General features: G+C 38.1%; 2 protein-coding genes across 2 annotated transcripts in view; one reads left to right on the forward strand and one right to left on the reverse strand.

Annotated features, from left to right (window-relative positions):
* Positions 1-6,895, reverse strand: part of LOC126281285 (forkhead box protein K1-like) — a 224,167-nt gene extending 217,272 nt beyond the window's left edge. The window contains exon 1 of the mRNA XM_049980107.1: positions 6,034-6,895. Coding sequence (XP_049836064.1) covers positions 6,034-6,547 — 514 coding nt within the window. The 5' untranslated portion in view covers positions 6,548-6,895. The remainder of the gene's footprint in view (positions 1-6,033) is intronic.
* The window catches only part of LOC126281287 (protein ILRUN), a 41,516-nt gene continuing 25,835 nt past the window's right edge, over positions 6,844-22,524 (forward strand). Inside the window, exons 1-4 of the mRNA XM_049980110.1 lie at positions 6,844-7,274; positions 7,988-8,107; positions 8,182-8,411; positions 20,347-20,501. Coding sequence (XP_049836067.1) covers positions 7,123-7,274; positions 7,988-8,107; positions 8,182-8,411; positions 20,347-20,501 — 657 coding nt within the window. The 5' untranslated portion in view covers positions 6,844-7,122. The remainder of the gene's footprint in view (positions 7,275-7,987; positions 8,108-8,181; positions 8,412-20,346; positions 20,502-22,524) is intronic.

Raw genomic sequence — 22,524 nt, forward strand, 5'->3', positions numbered from 1 at the left:
ATTTCTGGATTTTTTGTGCTGGAAACTACGAAGCTTTTCAACACTGAATGTATTCTTTGATGAAAGAATAGAATTACCAAATTAAATACTCGAACGATTGGTCTATTGTCTCCATGGTACGCGCGCACCTTTTGAGACGTATTTTCCTGAAGAGCAGAACAAGAAACTGAAAATGAATTCACAGGTTCAAAACCCTTTTTTGAAACGCCTCCAGAGTCAAGCATGGAATCATTGTTCAAAACAGTCACTTGTGATTTTTGGTACAAGATTTGTGATGAATATCACAACTTGCCACACAGGTTCCGACTGGCTTTCTCCCGTCCTCAACAACTTATTCTTTTGTAAAACTGTAGTGGATTCTCCGCATTTGCAGCTACAAAAGGAAAATGCCGCAACAGACAGGATGCTGAACCTCACATACGTCTTCAAGTTTGACATAGCCATTTGGTCAAAAATGAAAAACAACTTCATATGTCCCATTAAATGGAAACAACTTTATCAGTTTACAGTGAAATCAGAACAGTGTTATTTTGTGTATTCTATCATTGTGTGTTGTCTTATATATGATTGTAGAAGTCAGTAGTGTATAATTAATATAGCCACTTTTGTATGATTATCATTAAATTATTGTAATTAAAGTACGAACATGAAACCAGGTTTTTCTTGTTTTATGGCTCCATAAAATATTTAGTACTGCAAAAGATTTACGCCTCCGATACTGTCTCAGAACCACTGGGCTAATCAACGACGGGGATAATGATGATGGTTTAATAAATAAGCGCCATGTTCTGAAGGCGACGAGCAAGGAGGAACTGCTCTTACTTATACTATGTTAGTACAGTCGTGACCAAGTGTTCTGTTGTTACTCGTACTCAAAACTGCCGCAATGTGCCCTTCAAAGTATTGCTGTTGCGTCTTTGACAACGCGCAGACACTTGACTGTCTACAACTGACAAAGCAATCCCTGCATTTGTTCTTATGATAGTGACACTGAACATGTTAATGAAGATTATGTCTAGTCTTAGTCCTGATTTCAGACGCGAATAGCGTACGAATTGTATAAAAAACCAAAGAGTAAAACATACAAACAAATGGTGAAATATAAGAGGCTTACAGACAGAAAGCAGTACGTTAGGGATGTATATCGTAACGGGTTCCGGTCAACATGTAAACTGAGAAAGACGTCGAGGAATATAAAGAGGGTATGGAAAGTATACAGTTTAATGGAGTGGAAATTACAATAAGATCTGCTGCCGACATAACTGTCACATTGTAAAATGTAAACTTTCACGGCCGGAACTGTCATGATTAATAAAATTCTTTTCCGGGCTATTATGCCGTGGTCTGATGGATTTCGCATTGTAACCCAACGTTTCGTCCCCATCTGCGGAGGACATCTTCAAGGGGGTTCGTGGCTTAACTTCCGAAGTTAACAGAAGCCACGAACCCCCTTGAAGATGTCCTCCGCAGATGGGGACGAAACGTTGGGTTACAATGCGAAATCCATCAGACCACGGCATAATAGCCCGGAAAAGAATTTTATTAATCATAGCTGTCACAGCAAAGAACGAAAAAAAGCTGAAAATACATTAGCATGAGTGAACACATTCTTGAAATAGAAATATAACATGAAAATTTATGCAAAGAAGACAGAAATTATGGTATACATACAATTACTGCACGCTTCCAATGAATACTTTTTTTGCTTTAGCTTCTCTGTCACAACAGATCGTGCCGTTGGAACAGTATAGCGTTAAGTACAGATTAACATTCATGCGTGCAGGTCAACGGCGAGAGAGATTTGTACGTGGTACCGAGATTTTTGGCTAACTTATCCATGTGCTGCGCCACATTAGTTTGTTATAAATATGTATGCCTAAGAATATCACACAAGAAGTTTTATTTAATATTTGCCCATTCATCTCTTCTTCTGGTACCTTTTAAGTAAGACCTGTCCTCACGATCCCTGCGTGAACGAAATATTCCTAAAGTCACCAATTAAAGCAGGTTCTTGGAACTTTGTAAGCAGGCTTTCATGGGATAGTTTACGTCCATCTTCAAAAGTCTGCCAGTTCAGTTTCTTCAACATCTCTGTGACACTCTCTCACGGGCCAAACAAACCTGTGATCATTCGTGCTGCCCTTTTCCGTATACATTCATAATCACTGATAGTTCTATTCGGTGCGGGTCACACACACTTGAACAATATTCTCGAATGGGTCGCACGAGTGGTTCATAAACAGTCTCTTGTGTAGACTGCATTTCCCCAGTATTCTGTCTACCACGCCCACGAATGAGCCTGTGTGATCATTCCCTGTCCCATCCCTACAAAGTGCTACACGCAGGAATATGTATTAATTGGCCGATTCCCGCGCCCTGTTCGGGAGTGGAATGGTAGAGAGATAGTATGATTGTGGTTCGATGAACCCTCTGCCAAGCACTTAAATGTGAATTGCAGAGTAGTCATATAGATGTAGATGTAAATACTAAGTTCTCTTTTTGTGAAGTGCACAGTTTTATGTTTCCGAACATTTAAAGCAAGTTGTCAATCCTTACATCATTTTGAAATCTCATGAAGTTCTGACTATTCATGCAGTTTCTTTCAGAAAGTACTTCATGACGGGTAGCTTCATCATCGGCATAAAGTCTGAGGTTACTATTAATATTGGCCGCAAGGTCGTTAATATACAACGTGAAGAGCAAGGGCCCCAACACACTTCCCTGGGGCACACTCGGAGTTACTTCTACGTCTGACGCCGACTCTTCATCCAAGATAGCCTGCTGCGTCCTCCCTACTAAAAAATGCTCAATCCAGTCACAGATTTCGCTTGATAGACCATATGATCGTGATTTTGACAATAAGCGTAGATGTGGTGCAATGTCAGATGTTTTTCGGAGAGCAGGAAATTCAGCTTCTATCCTGTATTCTTGATACAAAACTTTCAGTACGTCATGTGAGAAAACTTGAGTAGGTTTCGCTCCGATGTTTTCGAACCCATGGTGGTTGTCACGGACGAGGTCATTCTTATCGACATACCTCATTATATTCGAGCGCAGAATATGTCCTAAGATTCTGCTATAAATCGATGTCAAGGATACTGGAAGGTTATTTGTGGATCACTTCTACGACCCTTCTTGAAAACGGGTGTGACATGAGCTGTGTTCCAGCTATTGTGAACTGCTTTTTGTTCGAGGGACCTACGATAGACCGAAGTTAGAAGAGGGGCTAACTCAACCGCAAATTCAGTACAGAACCCCTGTTGGAGCACGTCTCATTATCATGGAGGGTTGCTGTTCGGTTTTTCTGAGAGGCAAACGGGAAGTTACGGTACACAAAATGGAAATGAGTCATAGTCACCATGGCCCTTATGGCAGTGTGTGCAATACTGCATTACGAAATAATATTAATATGTGTGTACTGCACACGGTGATTAGTGCTGAGAAATCAGTGGCCATTGTGGCACTAGCTTTTTACATTCTGAAATAATTGATTTGGAAGAATGTAAACAGTACTGTGCACTGAATGAGATTGCGTTGTTTCAAACAGGCTGGCCTGATATTAGGGAGAGGAAGATGGAGGCATATAATCCCATCTGTCCGTCTCGTGTTAGTTTTCCATAGTTCCTCTAAGTTAGCGCAGGCAAATGCCGGTATTGTTCCTACTATAACCCCTCGGCCACTGTCTGCCCCAGCCTTGTAAATGGCTGCATATATGAATTACCGGCATATTTTTTTCTAAACTGTGATGTCATCACATGTCCAATAATCTTGTAAAGGTAATCCACGGATCAACGAAACTGCTTCTTCTTATTCTACTACCACTAAATGAGATCCCATTCAGCTGCCACGGATTTGAGTTCCTCGTGATTTAGCAACTCCGGGAATCGCAGGCTGTCACTATCATTTTCCGATACTTCTTAACGCGTGTAATATTTCAGAAGAGACATTAATCTTCTTGCTTTGGGCTGTGTGTATTTCTGCGTAGCAGCTGCTCTTATTAAAAAAGAGATTATCGAATCATCACGATTGTTACGAGCGCTCCCGCCAGGCAGAACATTCTGCCTGCGTTTCCCGTCGTTTCCTGTGAATTTCCGTTACTGATTGCAGGTACCTCATTATATGACAGTCTGAAACCTCCTGCAATAAGTAAATCACTTTCCCTTACACAAACTTCGGTTTGGAAACAGTTACGCCTGATTAAGTGGAAACGCGTAAAGATCTTATGACACTTGTGCTCTCACAGTATGCTAACAGTTCACCACGTTTACCAACATCGAGAAACAATACTTTCTGCCAATAAACAATAGCAAATGTTGTTCTTTGGTACATCTTACATTAGAAACAAGAAATTACAGTTAATAATAATTTAGATCTAACATGGTTTCATTTGAATTTGATATTAAATCATAACTTTTCCAAAATAGAAAATAACCTGAGCCATCCACCCATTTATAAAAGTAAGACACTGCAACCTATTCATTATTTGACACAGAGCTACAAACGAAGTAGAAAACTGTCTATAAGCACACTTTTTAATATTAACTACAAAACACGGGGAATACACGTCACGAATACACATTTGATGTGTAATTTGCATTAGGCATGACAGAAGTTGATAAAAGCTTATGGAGATGAGTCACTGTGATGAAAATTACAGATCATAGAAAGAAACGAAGAGAGAAAATGATTTTTTTTGTTCTAAGTAAAGTCTGTAAGATATACAGGAGTGACATCCTTAAGACTAATTAAAGACTTTAGTTTCACGTAGTACATTGCCCTAGTGATATTGTTGTCATTCGTCTCCTGACTTCTGGCGGTGTCGAGATTAGAAGCCAGGACTTTTTTTATAGCGATTAGTTATTGCTGTAAATACTGAGCAGAAAATATTGGATATGCAAACTGGGTCTACTTTACCAATACTGTAAGGTGCGGGATCACTCTCATACTTCGTCATGTAGGTGAGTCTCCTGATGCCGCGTGCAAAGACAACAAATAAAATGGAAATAACATGCACGGCTTTGATGTAGGGAAGTTGTAATTTCAAGATTCAAATGCGTGTTGTCCTGCATGAATACGCAGATTACACTGATGCAAGATATAACGCATCATAAAAATAGGTAAAAAAGCTGTATTCAAGTCTTAATATTAAAACTGTATACAAAAAAGGAAAACAAATCTCTTATAGCGCGAAGAGAGGGCGGAATGTAAGGTAAGCAATGGAAAACTACGTACTAGGAAAAAAAAAAAAAATTGTTGCAAACATAAAGAATGGATTCGGTCTACAGGTAACATTTAAATATTATTTAAAGGAGTTCGTTTACGAAAGAAAGAAATTTATAATTTCTAAAAAAAAAAAAAAACGTTTTCGCCAATAAACTTTTAGCCTCCAGCCAAACGCTTACTTTTGCGTTCAGATAATGGGTCTGCCAATAGAATTCTGTACAGAGATGTGAATCTACACGAAACACATTCTTCTATATGCAAACAACAAAGTTATACTTCATTGCTTCTCACTGAAGATAGAATAAAATATTTGAAAGCAGACAACAAAAATATTTACAGCTCTAGATAAGCGCACTTCTTCCACACGAATAACAACTGTTTATTCACCGTGAAGGCACAATAGTTTTGTACTTTGAGGATATATCTCGATAGGATATTTCAGCTTTGTGACAGACATGTTTCATCTCGCGTCGGATCTGTCCCCTATAATATTTTTCAATTAATTCGTTAAAACGTCACAAGCTGTTTGAAAATAAACTATATTATGCCACTACAATTTCTTATCCGTGATTCTCAAGTTTTATCAAGACATCAGTTCGTTGTCTGTGCTCAATAAAACAGTGCGATTACATTTATTTTCACAAAGCTCTTTAGTGCACTACGGACTACAATTACCACGTGTATGCGTGCAGTTACACAACGTCTCATGTTTTTAAATCGAGCGACCAGCTACCAACGTGAAAAGCGGTGCAATTTGTATGCAACTGTTGAATGAACAGTAACTTTAGAATTAATCTAATGGAAACTTACCACTATTAGCTGGGCGATTGCATTGGCCATTAATGGAGCCATTTGTATTGAACAGCGAATTCACATTGAAATTCAGAAGCCACGACAAATCACCGTCTGTATCGCCAGGCTGAGGACTTCTGTCGGCGGTAGCAGCCGGCGCTGCGCTTCCTGAATCAGTTGAGCTATTGGCATCTGTTTCGATGATTTCTTCTTCTTTCTCAACCTGACTAGTTTCAGAAATTGTTACTACATTATCACTGTCTATCCAGAAACAATTTTTGTCCGCTTGCAAATATTGCAAATCTATCTCTTGCATATCAGATGCGATTGATACTGTATTGCCGGCTTCCCATGTTCCATCGATCACAATTAAATCTAAACGAGTTTTTTGATCATTATTTTTGGCGACGCCTCTACAGTCGAAAGATAATGCAGTGCGTTTTGCTCCGATGTTTGGCATGTCATTCACCGTCAGAACGTGAATGTCTTCTATAAGTTTTCTTTTACTTCTCCAACCTAAATGCTCAACCATGGTGTTATAATTGCTCCGCTTATATCAGAAAACGCAGTACAAACAGATATATCCTTTTGATTCATTCACAGAATCAGCTAAAAGCATATCTATAATGTTTATGTGAAACATATGAAGCGGTTGCATTCAGTAACTTTGTTTTCTTTCTTTAAATATGAGTAATCTATTAGCAGCACATATTCAAATTCTTTTCACTAACGCACTCACAATATACGATGTCCATGCGTGTGTAGCAAATTTTTCAAATTATCAAAGTATATGAGAAGCCCAGAAATGACCGTCGCGTACCCCGATTCAATTTTCGACCACCTCCGCGCGTGTCTGTGCCTTGCACTAACTTGAAAATGCAGCAGATGACGTTTTCTACGCAACACAGCTTGGGTCACGTGACGTGACGTCACACGGAGTAATTTAGTTTCGAGGCCTTCCAGGAGTGCAGAGAGATTAAACGACAAAAGATTTGCAAATTCATTGATGTGTTGGTTTGGTCGGTAGAGTGGATTAGTTTGGGTCGGTGCTTCCGAAGATAATTAGTTCACTTTACTTGGTGAATCTGTAATTCATGAACGACGAAAATGGATGTTGACAGCGATATAGATCAAACGCTCCTGCAGCAATTCAGCTGTATGGGAACAACAGATCGCGATGAATTAGTTAAACAGCTACAGTCGTTGATAGGAAATTTGAATGAAACAGCAGCAGTTTTCTTTTTGGAAATGAATAATTGGTATGTGTTTCCTCGGACGACGTACTAGCTGTCAGAGGGTTCTAAATTCATTACTATAAATTTCAATCTTACAATAATAAATACTTAAAAAAAGACCTCTTTCCTTGTGATTTATCCTTGGAAGCAATATTCATGTATTCCTTTCCATACAAATCGTAGAATTTTTACTACTTGTACAATTGTTTTGGGGTTATGTAGCCCATATTTACAAATGGTTCCTATAGCCCGTTATTGCCATTTTATTACGTTATTAGTAAAGTTTTCTGGCCATTTATGAGGCAAACATATAATTGTATTAAAGGAAAGGCAAAGCATGTTAGACTAACGCGTTTGCTTTCGGCCTTCAGTGCATGGATGACGCGTAGGTACCTTGTTTACAAACAGTATCTTAGTGATGTTTTCTGCGGGTAGAAATTATATCTCGGTAATTTAAGAACAATTATGACTTATTACTATTAACACATTCCCGTCCAAATAACGAAAGCCAATGTTGAAAACTGGTATGCACCAGTGTACTGTATCTGTCAGATATTGTGCATTGTGTATAAAATAATGACCTACATATATTACCAGAAAAATTTCATTATTCATCAGAACAGTGCCCAAATTGACATTCAGTGTATCTTTGTTGGAATGTCACAGTCAAACATAAAATGTTGCATAATAAATGTTTTGAGGGAACATTGTCCATAACTAAAACTTTTGTGTGTCAGGAATCTCCAGGAAGCAGTTTGCTCTTACTTCGATTTTGAGTCACCATACAAGCTTCCATCAATGTCCCTAGTACGGGATGTGACCGTTGGAGAAGGGGAAAGTATACCACCATTGACGAAGTAAGTATAGTTTGTGTTATTCTCCCACTAAATTACACATGTTGCTGTTGAAATAACTAGCATTGCTGTTCTAGGTTCACAAAATCATGGAGGGTTCAGAATACTGGTACTGAGATGTGGCCAGATGGATGTTCACTTCGGTTCAGTGGTGGTGACAGACTCTGTGCTCCGGAAAGGCTTGCAGTAGCACCAATTGCACCAGGATGTACACTTGATATATCTCTTGAAATGGTTAGTCCTGAACAAACAGGGATGTATGAGAGCAAGTGGCGAATGGTTACACCAGCAGGTTGCTACTTTGGAGGTATGTAGTTGACATTTCAGATGTAATATCTTGGAACTGTAATGTATTAGGTTTCATACTATCTCAATTCCTAGTGCATCAGCATTTGGTAAACATTGAGAATCAAAATGAATGATTGTGTTGACTGCTTGGAAGCTAATTTTCCTCTACTTGGCCAGTTATGTGACAGCTATTTATAAAATAAATGTATTGAATTGGATTGAAATTTATTCAGTTTCAGATGTGAAATGTATCTTGTTTCATCAAATTCTTTCAGCCTTATGCATGATCTACATAGTCAAGAGGACTATTGTTGATGTCTAGCAGATTATGAGAAAACAAAAGGCATCATACATCATTATGTCAGTAGTATATTTTGAGAAATATTCCCATCTAGTGAAAAAAAAAAAAAAAACAAACAACTTTATTAAGTCTTATTATGGTGATAATCGTTTAGTAGGGATATAGTTGATATAAGCTCTAATAATTTAGCTGTTAAATAGAATACTGAGGAAGGAAATAAATGATTGAGTTAGTGGCTTCATTCCAGAGCAGTCGTGGTATTCAGATTGGTGCCTGATAGTTGTGAATTAGATTTTCTGAAATCTATTCTAGGTGCTGTACAATGTCAGTTTCATTGAGAAAATAGGTGTTAACATGTTGACTGTTGCAAGGCTGCCAGTGGTCACTGTATTAGTTCACTCCTGATGTCCTATACCCGCCGGCAGCCACATGCTTGACTTTGTTTCGTACAATGTATACGAATCAGTGTGCAGTACTGCACTATATACTGTATGAATTGTAGTGAAGCATGTGGCCTCTGTTGCAACATGGTACCAGGTGTGAAAATCTGTTGTCAGCCAGCAACCTTGCAGCAGTCAATGTATTAATGGAGAATGACACTTAAAGGCAAAAGTAGTATGCAAAGAACATGGTCAAATTTGATGACAAAGGCTATCATTGCGTGTTGAAAGGAAGGCTTTTACTTAGCATAGAAGCATTTTATTTTATGTTTTTTGGAGCTTTATTCCATCAGAATTTCATTTCAGATCCATGCAAAAAGTGTGAAAAACAAATTGCCGGTTACATTGCATGTATTCTAACATAGACAGGGCAATCTTCATGGAAATGTTTAGGGATTCACTTTAAAAGCTCATGGTCTGAAATAATTTCCTTTGTTGTGCAAGTTGGAACGTATGGTATACTCTGTGTCAGTCTGTTAATAATTGTTATAATTTTTGTACTTCTGTTGTGTACACTTTGGTTTGATTCTTATTGGTTTATTGAAAGTGCTTATGCATAATGAGGTTAGAGCTTTTGTTCATAATGTGAGGACAAATCAATAAAGAATGAGAATGACTTTTCTTTTTTCTTATACAGCATACGTGCAATGGTGAGACAGTGTTTTGTGAGGAGGATGAGTCTTTCGAGTTGGCAATATAAAAATGAGAAAAAATTGAATTTGTGTGCACCTGACAACAGTTCCAGAGCAAAACGTGACAGGTAAACAGCTGCCTCTGAATAATGACATCGGTTCTCAATATGCAGTATGCAACTTTTGAAATTTTGCTTCCATCTGCAGAAATCAACATGGAAGCTTGTAAAATGTTGCAAGAGCATATGGTGGAGATGTTCCTCCCTCCAACCAACTACATTTCAGTGGCGCAGGAAGCCCATTAAACTCCAAACGGAGCATCGAGGTGATTTTACTATCAGGTCATGTGATCAGCAAGGCTGCCATCATTGTAAGCAAAATTTGCTGGATAATAATGAGTACATCAGCAGAAAGTTGAACATTTACGATAGTAATGCATTCACTATTCTCTATCACTACTTGCACATGAAAGGCGTATGCACACAAAACTGGTATCATTTGCCCAAGTTGAAAAGAGGCAAATATTGTGGTTGTCAGGAGTTTTAAAGATGTCTTGAGTACGGAGAAACCTAATTCAATTTATCAGTACTGATGATGAAAGCTGGTTTCAACTTTGTGACGTCAAAAGTGTGCATACATGCACGGTTCAGTACTCAGTAGGTTGCCTTGTATGAAAGAAGGATGAGGTCATTCACGCAGTGGTAAAGGTAATAGAGTAATTGTCATTTCTTGTTGTAATTACCATATAGTGATTTATTTTAAGGAAGTCACCTTGTCTCCAACTCCTGTGTAACTGCTGGCAGAGACAGTGATATAGCAGTGATGTACATTGTCACATGGCCAGTTTTTGACTAGAAGGAACACTGGTTGAAAGACTGAACTGGTTAGCAGAAGGGTTTGGGGTTGAAAATCTTGTGTGGCCACCCATGTTTAGGCTACAAATGTTGTTTCACTAAATTACTTTTGGCAAATTTTGAGATGGTTCTTTTGAATAGGCCACAAGCAAGTGCTATTCTCATCCATTCTTTTCTCAATTCAGACCTTTGCTGTGCCTTATGGCCTCAACATTAACGGAACATGAAACTTAAGACTTCTGTACTTGCACCCACCGTGCTGAGCAGAGCTTTTAGTTCCACTTTGCCTGAAATCGTAATTAAATGGAGAGGTATAGTGAATTGTCACAAGGTATTATGAAGAACACAGAATTAACTCTGAATGTGAAAGTGGTGTCAAGAGATGGTTGCCTGGCTTCCTTAACATTTGTCCATATTAGCAGATGTTTTGGGACACACAGATTTTATTTTAGGTAACTGCTTTGAAGAAGAGCATGGCAGTATGCACTCGTGTCTAAAGTAATTAAAAAAAAAAAAAACAACAAAGGAAAGCTTTTGCATTCTCATTCTTTATTGATTCATCCTAGTATAGTGATACTGGAACTGAAGCGTAGTGGGATGCTAAGAAGCTACATGTATTTTCACAGTGTGTCATTTTTGGTGAAGCACATGCACAAAAATGAGTTGTAAAGAGGGGCGTAGAAAAGAAAGTTGCAACATTTTTCATACGAAACACTTGCATTCTTTGAAATCAATGATACTGTTCAGTTATCAATAATGTAGACAAATGAATTAAGTTTCCTCTCCAGAGTAATTATGTAATGTTTCTTTAATTAACCCTTACTTCATCGTGCACTTACGTATACTGAAGGCAGTTTTCTTTTGGCTTTCTTCTTCTTCTTCTCCTTCTCCTCTGCTTTTTGTTTCAAACATCTCATTCTTTGGTTTTTATTTTGTCTTGCTAGTCATTTGGAATTTTACTTACTGACATTTTAGTTTAGGCTTAAGCTTTGTATCCTTAGCATTGTGAATCATTCTGTGTAGTTTTTTTGCGATAGGTGATGTACCGTACATCCCACTCAAGTTCATACAGGCTTACACCATTTTTCTCCTCCCAAGTCTGGTGTGCACATTTGAAAGAAATGTTGCCATATAAGTTTGAGATCACATCAGTTTCTTTTTTGTGTTTTGGCATAAGCTCTATTACATAGCAATTTTTGATAAAAATGTCTATTTTTCTCAACAGAAATAGAGTATTATGACATGCAGGTGTAGAGAAAAATTTGAGAGTATTATTGGAAATGATGAACAGCTGATTAATGATATTCGTGTTGGGTATACAGCTGGATCGTGTTAACTATCAAGATGACTTTGTCATCAGGCTATGGATCCGACAAGAATATAATCAGTTAATATGGAGGAAAGTTTATGTAGTCACACAAGCAATTGCCTACTCAGCTCCCATTACATTTTCATTCAACTGTATTAATTGTATTGACCAAGCAAGATTGCTCAATAGTAATGCATGGGACTTTAACCTGTGGACAGGGGTTCAGTTCTTTTTCTGGCCATTCAGACTTAGATTTTCTGTGATTTCCTCAAAAAGCTTAACTCAAATTCCAGGACTGTTGAAATGAAATGGATGTGGCCAATTTCCCTCCTCGTCCCTGTCTGTTCTGAGAGTTTTATGTCTCTAATGACTATTTTGTAGATTATGCATTAAATTCTAAACTTTTTCCCTAAAATCATCATCACATTGAAATACTATGAGTATAATGCTCCTTATACATAAAACTGTTTTAATAGTCACAACTTTCAAGTATTTGACTTCATATTGGTTCTACGATAATGCTTTGAATAAATGAAAAATGTCTAGTTGCACTTGGAATTCCACATGTGAATTGTGGTTCCAACCACAGTCAGCAGTGAAAAATGGTTCTTGGGACAGTTAATGGCAAGAGTGTATAGCTTTTCATTATATCATGTTTGTGTCCTAAGAACCGACTTACATTTTGATAACTGTTTTTGGTGTTAACATTTAATTTAGCTCTGAAGGTATTAGCAATCACCGGGTATTTCCACTCTGTGAATGAATAAAAATTATATTTATTCCTGGGGGGAACAGTAATTAGATTAGATTAATACTTGTTCCATAGATCATGAATACGACACTTCGTAATGATGTGGAACGTGTCAGGTTAATAAAAGATGTCTGTACAAGATATTGCATGACACTAATGTTTAAGCTAGTTTTTTCCTTCTCCTCTCTTAATTTATATCTAAAAATTCAGCCAGTGAGTAGGAGTTGTCATCTAGAAATTCTTTTAATTTATTTTTAAATGTTGGTTTACTACCTGTCAGGCTGTTGATGCTGTTTGGTATGTGACCAAAGACTTTTGTGGCAGCATAATTTACCCCTTTCTGTGCCAAAGTCAGATTTAACCCTGCATGGTACAAAACCGCATTTGTGTGCTGTGTGGTAGTGTATACTTTCTCTATTAAAAGAATTAGAGTTCAAAATCTGTGTGAATACTCTTTTCTGTTACATATATCTATGCTCGAAACATCAGTCTGCTAAAAGTGAGTGGTTGCCTTTTCCTTATTTTACATACTCTCTAAATGAATTATATGTGGTTGTAGCATTAGTGACAATCAGTCATCACACTATAATTTAAAAAAAATTAAAACTGTTATTTCTGTAGCTGTTCTGAGGTGTGTTTACTTGATCTGAGGCTAGAATCAGTAGTACCAATTTGCTAGAACCTAAAATTAGTTCTTTCAAAACAAAGAAAAGTAGATTAAAATGTTAGGATAGTTTATTTTGTGCTCCTCTCCATTGTTTGAATTTTTCCTCTCCTTTTTTCTTTACATGGGGTACTTGGTATTATTTTGCTCTTCCTATTTCCAAATTATGTCATCCATTTCTTAATGCTACTGTAGCTTTGTTTATGTTTCATAGCAATATGCATACATGAAATTTGTTATTTTGTTGTGAAAAGGAAAGTTGCAAGTCACCTTATAGTGGAGGTTCTGAGTCACAGATAAGCACAACAAACAGACTATCACAAATTATCTTTTGGACAGTATGGCCTTCATCAAAAATAAACCACACACACACACACACACACACACACACACACACACACACACACACACAGACTGCAAAGTCTGGTAACTGAAATGTTGCTACGGTCGCAGGTTCGAATCCTGCCTCGGGCATGGATGTGTGTGATGTCCTTAGGTTAGTTAGGTTTAATTAGTTCTAAGTTATAGGGGACTGATGACCACAGTAGTTAAGTCCCATAGTGCTCAGAACCATTTGAACCATTTTTGAACTGAAGTGTGTGTGTTGTGCCTACCTGCGATGCTGCATCTCTGCTATATGGTGAGTGGCAACTTTCCATTTCATTCTGGATTTTCCATTGTTATTTTGTTGACTATACATATCCCAAACTAATGGATTGAGGTGGAGTACTGGGTGTCACCAGGTTGTTGAAGTTTGGGATGGTGTGGGAAGCTGCTCTAATGTATGCTGAATGGGGGCTAAGGTGTATCCCACTTCAGGGTATATTTCCAGAAAATCATGGCCTAGGAAGTTGTTGATGTGTTCTAGTCCAGAGTACTATGTCTCTCCTTCTCCCCCCCCCCTCTCTCTCTCTCTCTCTCTCTCTCTCTCTCTCTCTCTCTCCACCTATCTCGTCCAAGGTGGTACAGAAAATCTTACCATTGAGTGATTCAGAGGCTGAATGTTGTGTAAATATGTAACAAATTTGTATTGGTATAATGTGTTTATCATGAATACCAACAGTGGAGGGAAAGGAGCTTGTCACATGGGAAAGATGGTGCCAGAGAAACTGTAGATACTATTCTTTTTTGCTGGGTTTAACGCTGGATGACATTCAGGCAAGGAAAAATGTGAATCTGCTCTAATAAAATGATTTTACTTCTGCTGCGCCATGAGCTGATATTTTCGAATATCACAATATTTTACAATCACATACATGGGTCTGTCTCAGAAAAGATTCTAACGCTGCATCTTTCACTTGAGTTAATTTCATTAGCCCTTAAAACAGCTTCTACGTTCTGTGGTTTAATATTTAAGCCTGGTCATTAATGTTAACGCTTATGTGTGTGTGTGTATACTGTAAACTAACTCGTTCTACAGCATCTTGCTAAAGGAATCATTCATATGATCTGCGTAACATGTAACTAATATGGTACCACTAGCAGAAGCTACATTGTGCAACCATTCCACGAGGAATGTTTCAAAAGCACGAGGCGAAGTGTGATAGCACAATGATGAAACACTGGATTCGTATTGGGGAGGATGGTGGTTGAAATACCTGTCGTGCCATCCTTATTTTGGTTTTCTGTGCTTACCCTAAATCACTTCAGGCTAATGCCAGGATAGTTCCTTTTAAAAGTTATTTCCTTCTTCATTGCACCATTTCCAATGACTTTGTTGTTCACGGGAGGTAACCTCAATCTTCCTTTCTTTGAAAAGCATGGAGTACACAGTTCTGTTATATAGTGCATTGTGCTGTTATTGGGTATCATGGGCAGTTAAATCTTCATTGGTTTCTTTGCCTAGGTGCACACAAAATCCTGACTAGTTACTCTAAACATGTCTGCAGTCCTCCTCTTCATTGGATGCTGTGAAACCATGACTGTATGTGTCACAATTCTTGGAAAGAATTCATTTTAATCACAATCCTTGGAAAGAATTCATTTTAAGTGAGCCATCTGAAGCACAGTACAACAGCTGATCATTAGAAACAAATAAGTATTGAGACCCAGTAAAGTGAGTTCAATCTCAGCCTTTAACACTGGTTCAGCACCTGCCCTCTCGTGTAGTTTCTTCTCTGTTGATATGTACCATAAAGTAAACCATAGCACACATACCACGACCACCACCACCACCACACACCATAGAGGATTTTTTTTTAGAATACTTTCTAGTCCTCATCTTTCCTGCACCTGTTCATACAACCTCTGTGCTGCTCAATGTGGTATAATGTATCTGACGAACCATTGCACCTTATAATGACAGGAACTAGGTACGAAAGATGGGGGATCACCTGTTGATGGATGTGATAACCATAACCTGTAAGATATACAGGCTTATTAGAATTACAAATTTCTACAAAAGTAAAGTGGTTTCCCACAGTCTCCTCTACAGATCCAACACATGATGCAAATCTCATGCTGTCTAGCCTGTGCCTTGCAGCCTGGCTTGTGTGGTACACAGACCAGTGCATGTGGCTCACCAGAGTGCACAGCTGGATGGATCCCACTTAACCAGCCTTGGCATACCTTGCTAGCTTGTCTCCTCCCCAACCTGACGGGCCAGCCATTGCCTCTGGTGCTTGTTACAATCAATATCTGTCTTCAGAACTCTGTAGTTATTCGTCATTGTTGTTATTTCTATTAATGTCAGAAATGAAAATAATCAATTTTTGAAAACATAATGTAACTGGACAGAAAAAAAAATCTACTCACCAGGGAAACGCACATGTAATAGATATTACATATCATGGCTTTCGGAGACAGTAGCTCCTTCTTCTGGCAAAAAGGTTTGAAGGGGAAGGAAGGGGTGTGAAGGAAAAGGATTGGTGAGGTTGAGGAAAAGGGGAGAGTTTGGAAAAGTCACCCAGAACCCCGGTTCAGGGGAAACTTACCAGACCCAGGGTTCTGTGTAACTTTTCCATACTCTGCATGTCCTAATACATTGAAGCCATTGTGGCATTATATTAGGATAAGTTTTACAATAGATCTGACTACTATCATCACTGACTAAAACTGGTAGTCTAAGGTACTAGCAATTTTGTGATCATGTTGTTGTTGTTGTTGTTGTTGTTGTTGTTGTGGTCTTCAGTCCTGAGACTAGTTTGATGCAGCTCTCCATGCCACTCTATTCTGTGCAAGCTTCATCATCTCCCAGTACCCCCTGCAACCTACATTCTTCTGAATCTGCTTAATGTATTCATCTCTTGGTCTCCCTCAACGATTTTTACCCTCCACACTGCCCTCCAATACTAAATTGGTGATCCCTTGATGCTACAGAACATGTCCTACCAACTGATCCCTTCTTCTAGTCAAGTTGTGCCACAAACTTCTCTTTTCCCCAAACCTATTCAATACCTCCTCATTAGTTATGTGATCTACCCATCTAATCTTCGACATTCTTCTGTAGCACCACATTTCAAAAGCTTATATTTTCTTCTTGTCCAAACGATTTATCGTCCATGTTTCACTTCCATACATTGCTACACTCCATACAAATACTTCCAGAAACGACTTCCTCACACTTAAATCTATATTCGATGTCAACAAATTTCTCTTCTTCATAAATGCTTTCCTTGCCCTTGCCAGTCTACACTTTATATCTTCTTTCATGATTCTTGTACCAAGTGTTAGCTATGATTAAGTTAGGCTCTGTGCAAAATTCTACCAGGCGGCTTCCTCTTTCATTTCTTACCCCCAATCCATATTCACCTACTACTTTTCCTTCTCTCCCTTTTCCTACTACTGAATTCCAGGCACCCATGACTATTAAATTTTCGCCTCCCTTCACTATCTGAAAAATTTCTTTTATCTCACCATATATTTCATCAATTTCTTCGTCACCTGCAGAGATAGTTGGCATATAAACTTGTACTACTGTAGTAGGTGTGGGTTTCATGTCTATCTTGGCCACAATAATGACTTCACTATGCTGTTTGTAGTAGCTTACCCGCACTCCTATTTTTTTTATTCATTATTAAACTTACTCCTTCAATACCCCTATTTGATTTTGTATTTATAACCCTGTATTTGCCTGACCAAAAGTCTTGTTCCTCCTCCCACTATATCTAACTTTAACCTATCCATTTCCCTTTTTGAATTTTCTAACCTACCTGCCCGATTAAGGAATCTGAAATTCCGTGCCCCGATCCATAGAATGCCAGTTTTCTTTCTCCTGATAACGATGTCCTCTTGAGTAGTCCCTGCCTGGGGATCCGAATGGGGGACTATTTTACCTCCGGAATATTTTACCCAAGAGGACGACATCATCATTTAACCATACAGAAGAGCTGCATTCCCTTGAGAAAAATTATGGCTGTAGTTTCCCCTTGCTTTCAGCCATTCACAGTACCAGCACAGCAAGGCCGTTTGGTTAGTGTTACAAGGCCAGATCAGTCAATCATCCAAACTGTTGTCCCTGCAACTACCGAAAAGACTGCTGCTCCTCTTCAGTAACCACTCATTTGTCTGACCTCTCAACAGATACCCCTCTGTTGTGGTTGCACCTACGGTACGGCTATCTGTATCGCTGAAGCACGCAAGCCTCCCCACCAACAGCAAGGTCCATGGTTCATGGGGGGGGGTGGGGGGGTGTTGATCATAGATGGAAATAAGAGATTTATTCTACACTTTCTGGTTCACTGTTCTATTCATGTCCATGTCTTGCTTTTGTTAGTGAGACATACCTATTAAGACAGTACCTTTCATACTGGACTGTGTTAAATTTTTAGTAAGGTAGGATTCACCAACAAAATGAAGGGTCTTCACCTTTCATCTAATTTTTGGGTACCAAAGAGAAAGCTAGTCATCAGACCATTGCTTTTCTTCTTGCTGTTAAAATTTCAGTAATTTTAAACAAATCGATACCAGTTCTGTCTTGCCCTTGTTATAGGCCGCCTCAGAGTCCATCTTGCAATCTATTACACACAGATAACTCTGTATGGTGAGTGTGCTGTGCAGATGCTTGTAACATCTCCATTCCTTCAGAGCAGTCCATAACAATCATTCCGTGACCCTTAGTAGCCTTAGTAGTGACCCGAGGTTGGGTGTAACTTCTGACTAGAAAATATTCTTTCATTCAGTAATAGTTAACGGAGGTGGACAGCAGAGTACAGCAGTGCCACTGTTCCAGCACACCAGCTGTGACGCATTTACTGTTCTAAGTGTGTTGTGCATCTTTATTTAGTGAATCATGTTAGGGGAGAGCTGGAATTATAGAAGAAGAGTAAAGACTTAACTTTGGAACTGAAGAGTTTGTGACAAGGCTCTTTTCTGTACTTGGTAAATGAATATTCCAAATATTACTGTGCAAAAAATGAGTTCAGTGATTTGTGTAGCTTCACACACAGAACTCGTGAGACTGAACCAGGCTTAGATTGCACCTGGTATGCCTCAGGTGTGAGGTATGTGTTGACTGTGCCTTGGGGGCTACCACGGAGTGAGGTGGCGCAGTGGTTAGCATATAGAAGTTGTATTTAAGTTTTCTGTGTTTCCCCAAATTGTTCCAGTCAAATGTGAGGACGTTACCTTTGAAAGGACTCAGTAGATTTCATTTCCCATGCTTGAAACGTTCTGAGCTTGTGCTGCATTTCTAGTGGCCTCAATATCAATTGGGCTTTAAACCTGAATCTTCCTTCAGATGTGCCTGTGGTGCACTAGTCACATTGCTCTTGGTGCACCAGTCACATTGCTCTGATGTAGTCAAATATATTATCCCTTTCTCTTTTGTTCTGAGGTCTTGACAGATACTGAAATTTTGTATTTACTTACAATATTTTTGCACCCAGATGTATTGTTTCCTATTAAATATACATGTAAACACATTTACAGTTGTTGTAATTTCATAAATTCCCATACTGCAAGCCTTAATCAATTTATTTACTGGTGTTTCATTATTTGTGATGTACTCTGTGGTATCCTCAAAAAGACAGTATCAATTTAGCTCTTTACAACTCAGCTTTGTTTGAGAAGCTGTCTATTGAGTTTACAAGAAACTGTATAATGTGATCAGATTTCACTGGCACAGTTCATTTTACTAAAAGCAGAAGTGATGAAGAAGCACAAGTCTCAAAACTCCACTGCAGTTGAATGCACCAAATGCAATTGTGCGAGATCTGGTCTAGCACCTAACTGCAACTGTGCCACAGAGCACATACACAACTTTGGCCCCCACTGTTAAAGGGTTGACAGCCTTTGATTTGTTACACTGATTATCTTGTTGATTTTTTAGGCAATTTCCTACTGTCTTCTAGGCAAACTCTCGCCAGAATAAAAGTTTCATGGAATTCTTGCAGAGTCAGATGTGTCAGCCTCAAGCTTCCAGCCATTTCATCCATTGTCATCAGGCGATCTGAAATGCTTTAGCTGACCTATTGAAATTTATGATGATATGAAATCTCAACATTGACAACTCTGTTAAGCTTTATTCAGTGATACCAACACATAAAACTAGTCTTTCAAACTCTCACTTAGAATTCTATTTCTTCTACTACACTCATCTGTGTGCGCTGCCCCCGCCTCCCCCCCCTGCCCCCCCCTCCCCCCCCCCCCCCACACACACAAATGCACATGCACATCTGCTACAGGTGAGTGATTGCTTTTTCCTCATTTTACATATTTCCATTATTATTCAAATTTGAAAGAAATATCTACAGTTCTGTGGAGCAAGTAGTGTTATGCATTGAGGATGAGGTATTTGATAGGTACTGAGTTACTTATGCTAAAATGTGTTGGATTAAACTATTTATAACTGAAAAAAGATACCAAACAACTTGGAAAACAAGTGTTCTGTAATAAACTTCTTTTGTATCTTCTGTTAGCCTACATATATTGAAGTCTTGTTGAAACCATTTTGAGTTGTAATTGTGCACACTGTGATCTAGGAAATTTAAAATTAACTTTACACACATGAGAAATTCCTGTATCATAAAAATTCATTTGGATAATATTGCAAATTTACTTTCAGATGTTATATGGGTTATTGTCACTGTGGCGGAGGGAGGCACTATGGCACTGACACAACAGTTGTCTCATCTCAATGACCTGGGTTCCCCTCTGCGTCAGGTTAACCACTCTAGTCTGAATCCATTTGGTCCTTCTCCCACTCAGACATTGTTCCAGGTAAGAAAGTTACACACATTTATATTCTTTGTATGTCGAGAGCTGATTTTATGGAAATTTGATAAAGTTTACTGAAGTGTGTTACGAGAACTACTTACCAGCAACAAAACCAGATACTGTTGGAGTAGGGCTGACACACAGAAATTGGAAAAACTTTTGCAGTTTTTAAGTATGGTTTTCATCAGAAAGAATGAATAGATAAGATATGTGGAAATGTAAGGGTAAGAGTACAGTGGCTGGAGGTATGATAAAGTCTGCAGAAGTAAAATATATTTTGCTATTTCTGAATTAGTTTGCATTCCTCCTGTCTTTCTTAATTTGAGATTGGAGTGAATTTTCCCTTGTTCAGTTCTTTTATTATACTACCCTTTTCATGATAATATTTTGCTATGATCTACTTAAAATTTCTGAAACCTGGAGATTCAGCTTCTGACAACTGTGCTCCCTGTTTCAACAACTCATTAAGAAGGTACTGTTCTGTCATTGATTAGAAATGTACCCTCAAAAGACCAAGTGTACCATGGAACGTATGAGCTTAATGGGAATATGATTTGTTCATGCTAATGAGAAGAGAAGGGAATTCTTTAAGCAATATCTCAGCCACTGGATCTCTTGATATTAATCAAACATCTTCATAATAGCATTTCCTTTTTAGAACAAATGCTACCATTTGGAAACTCCTTGGTGATTGTCATCTTACATTACGTAAATTGTGTTGCAATATACTGCTTGTACAAACTTCAGAACTGCAGACAGAATGACCAGCCATAGATGTTACCATTGCTCTCAGCATCATTATCTGTTAGCTGTATTGTGGAAATTCTCATTTTAAAACTGCTGTCGTTGTTCACTTCATTGACATTATGGTCTTACAAATGTCTCCTTCCTTGGGGAAGCACTTTATGTAAAACCTATTCTCAGGTATCTTAAGAATGTGCTGGTTCTGTTCAGATTGGTACATGATTTGCCATTTCTTCTACATGTCATTATTTTCTTGCATTCCCACATATTTCAAAGTGACACCACTTATGCAATTTAAAAATTTCAGTTGAAAATTATGTAAAAATTTCAGTTGAAAATTATTAATTTTTCCTTTAATATTTTAACAAAGAGTTCAACATTCGCATCCTTACAAAAGATCCAACTGCAGTATGACTTGTGACAACTGAAATATATAAAACATGCTCATAGACTTATTACTTTAATATTTGTTGACAATTCAACTCTTAGGACACTTGCCATTTACAGCCATTACTTTTCTGGCAATTGTAACATAAGAACTTTGCATGTTGTACCTTGTGAGGCAGTTTAGAAGCTCAAAAATTGTTACAATGACCAACTACTCTCTTACTTAAGTTCTCGAATAATTTCTATAGCTTTATATACATATGGATTGGTCTGGTTTACTTTTGATATGTTTTTTGATGTAAACTTTTTGTTGCATGATAGTTTATTTGGAACATCAATTTTTTCTAATATTTATTCTGACCTGGTGTTTTTTAACTTCATTGTAGTGTTTTTCAAATTCTGAGAATAATATTTACAAAGTGTTTCAGATTTTTAGGGCAAAACTATACAGATGTTAGATTGTAATGATCATAAACAATTAAGTACTTTTCTGTTGGCATAAGCAACTTACACCTCGCAACTACTACTTGAGCCCATATCGGTTAGTGATGATCGCCAGTCTCATTACATACAATGATATTTGCAACATTAATTTGATTATTGCTACCCACCATGTGGAGGAGGCATTGAGTGGCAGACAGGCACATTTAAAAGTATATATAAAAGTAGACTAAGCTCTCTGACAAAGTCCATCTTTAGATTTATAGCTACATATACACATTTGCATATGCACAACTCATTTACACATGGCCACTATTATCTGTATCTATATCTACATCTACACTCTGCAAACTACCGTGAAGTGCATGGCAAAAGGTATGTCCCATTGTACCAGTTATTAGGATTTCTTCCCATTCCATTCACATATGGCGTGCAGGAAGAATTATTGTTTGAA

Source organism: Schistocerca gregaria, chromosome 7, assembly GCF_023897955.1.
Source record: "Schistocerca gregaria isolate iqSchGreg1 chromosome 7, iqSchGreg1.2, whole genome shotgun sequence".
NCBI classification, from domain to species: Eukaryota; Metazoa; Arthropoda; class Insecta; order Orthoptera; family Acrididae; genus Schistocerca; species Schistocerca gregaria.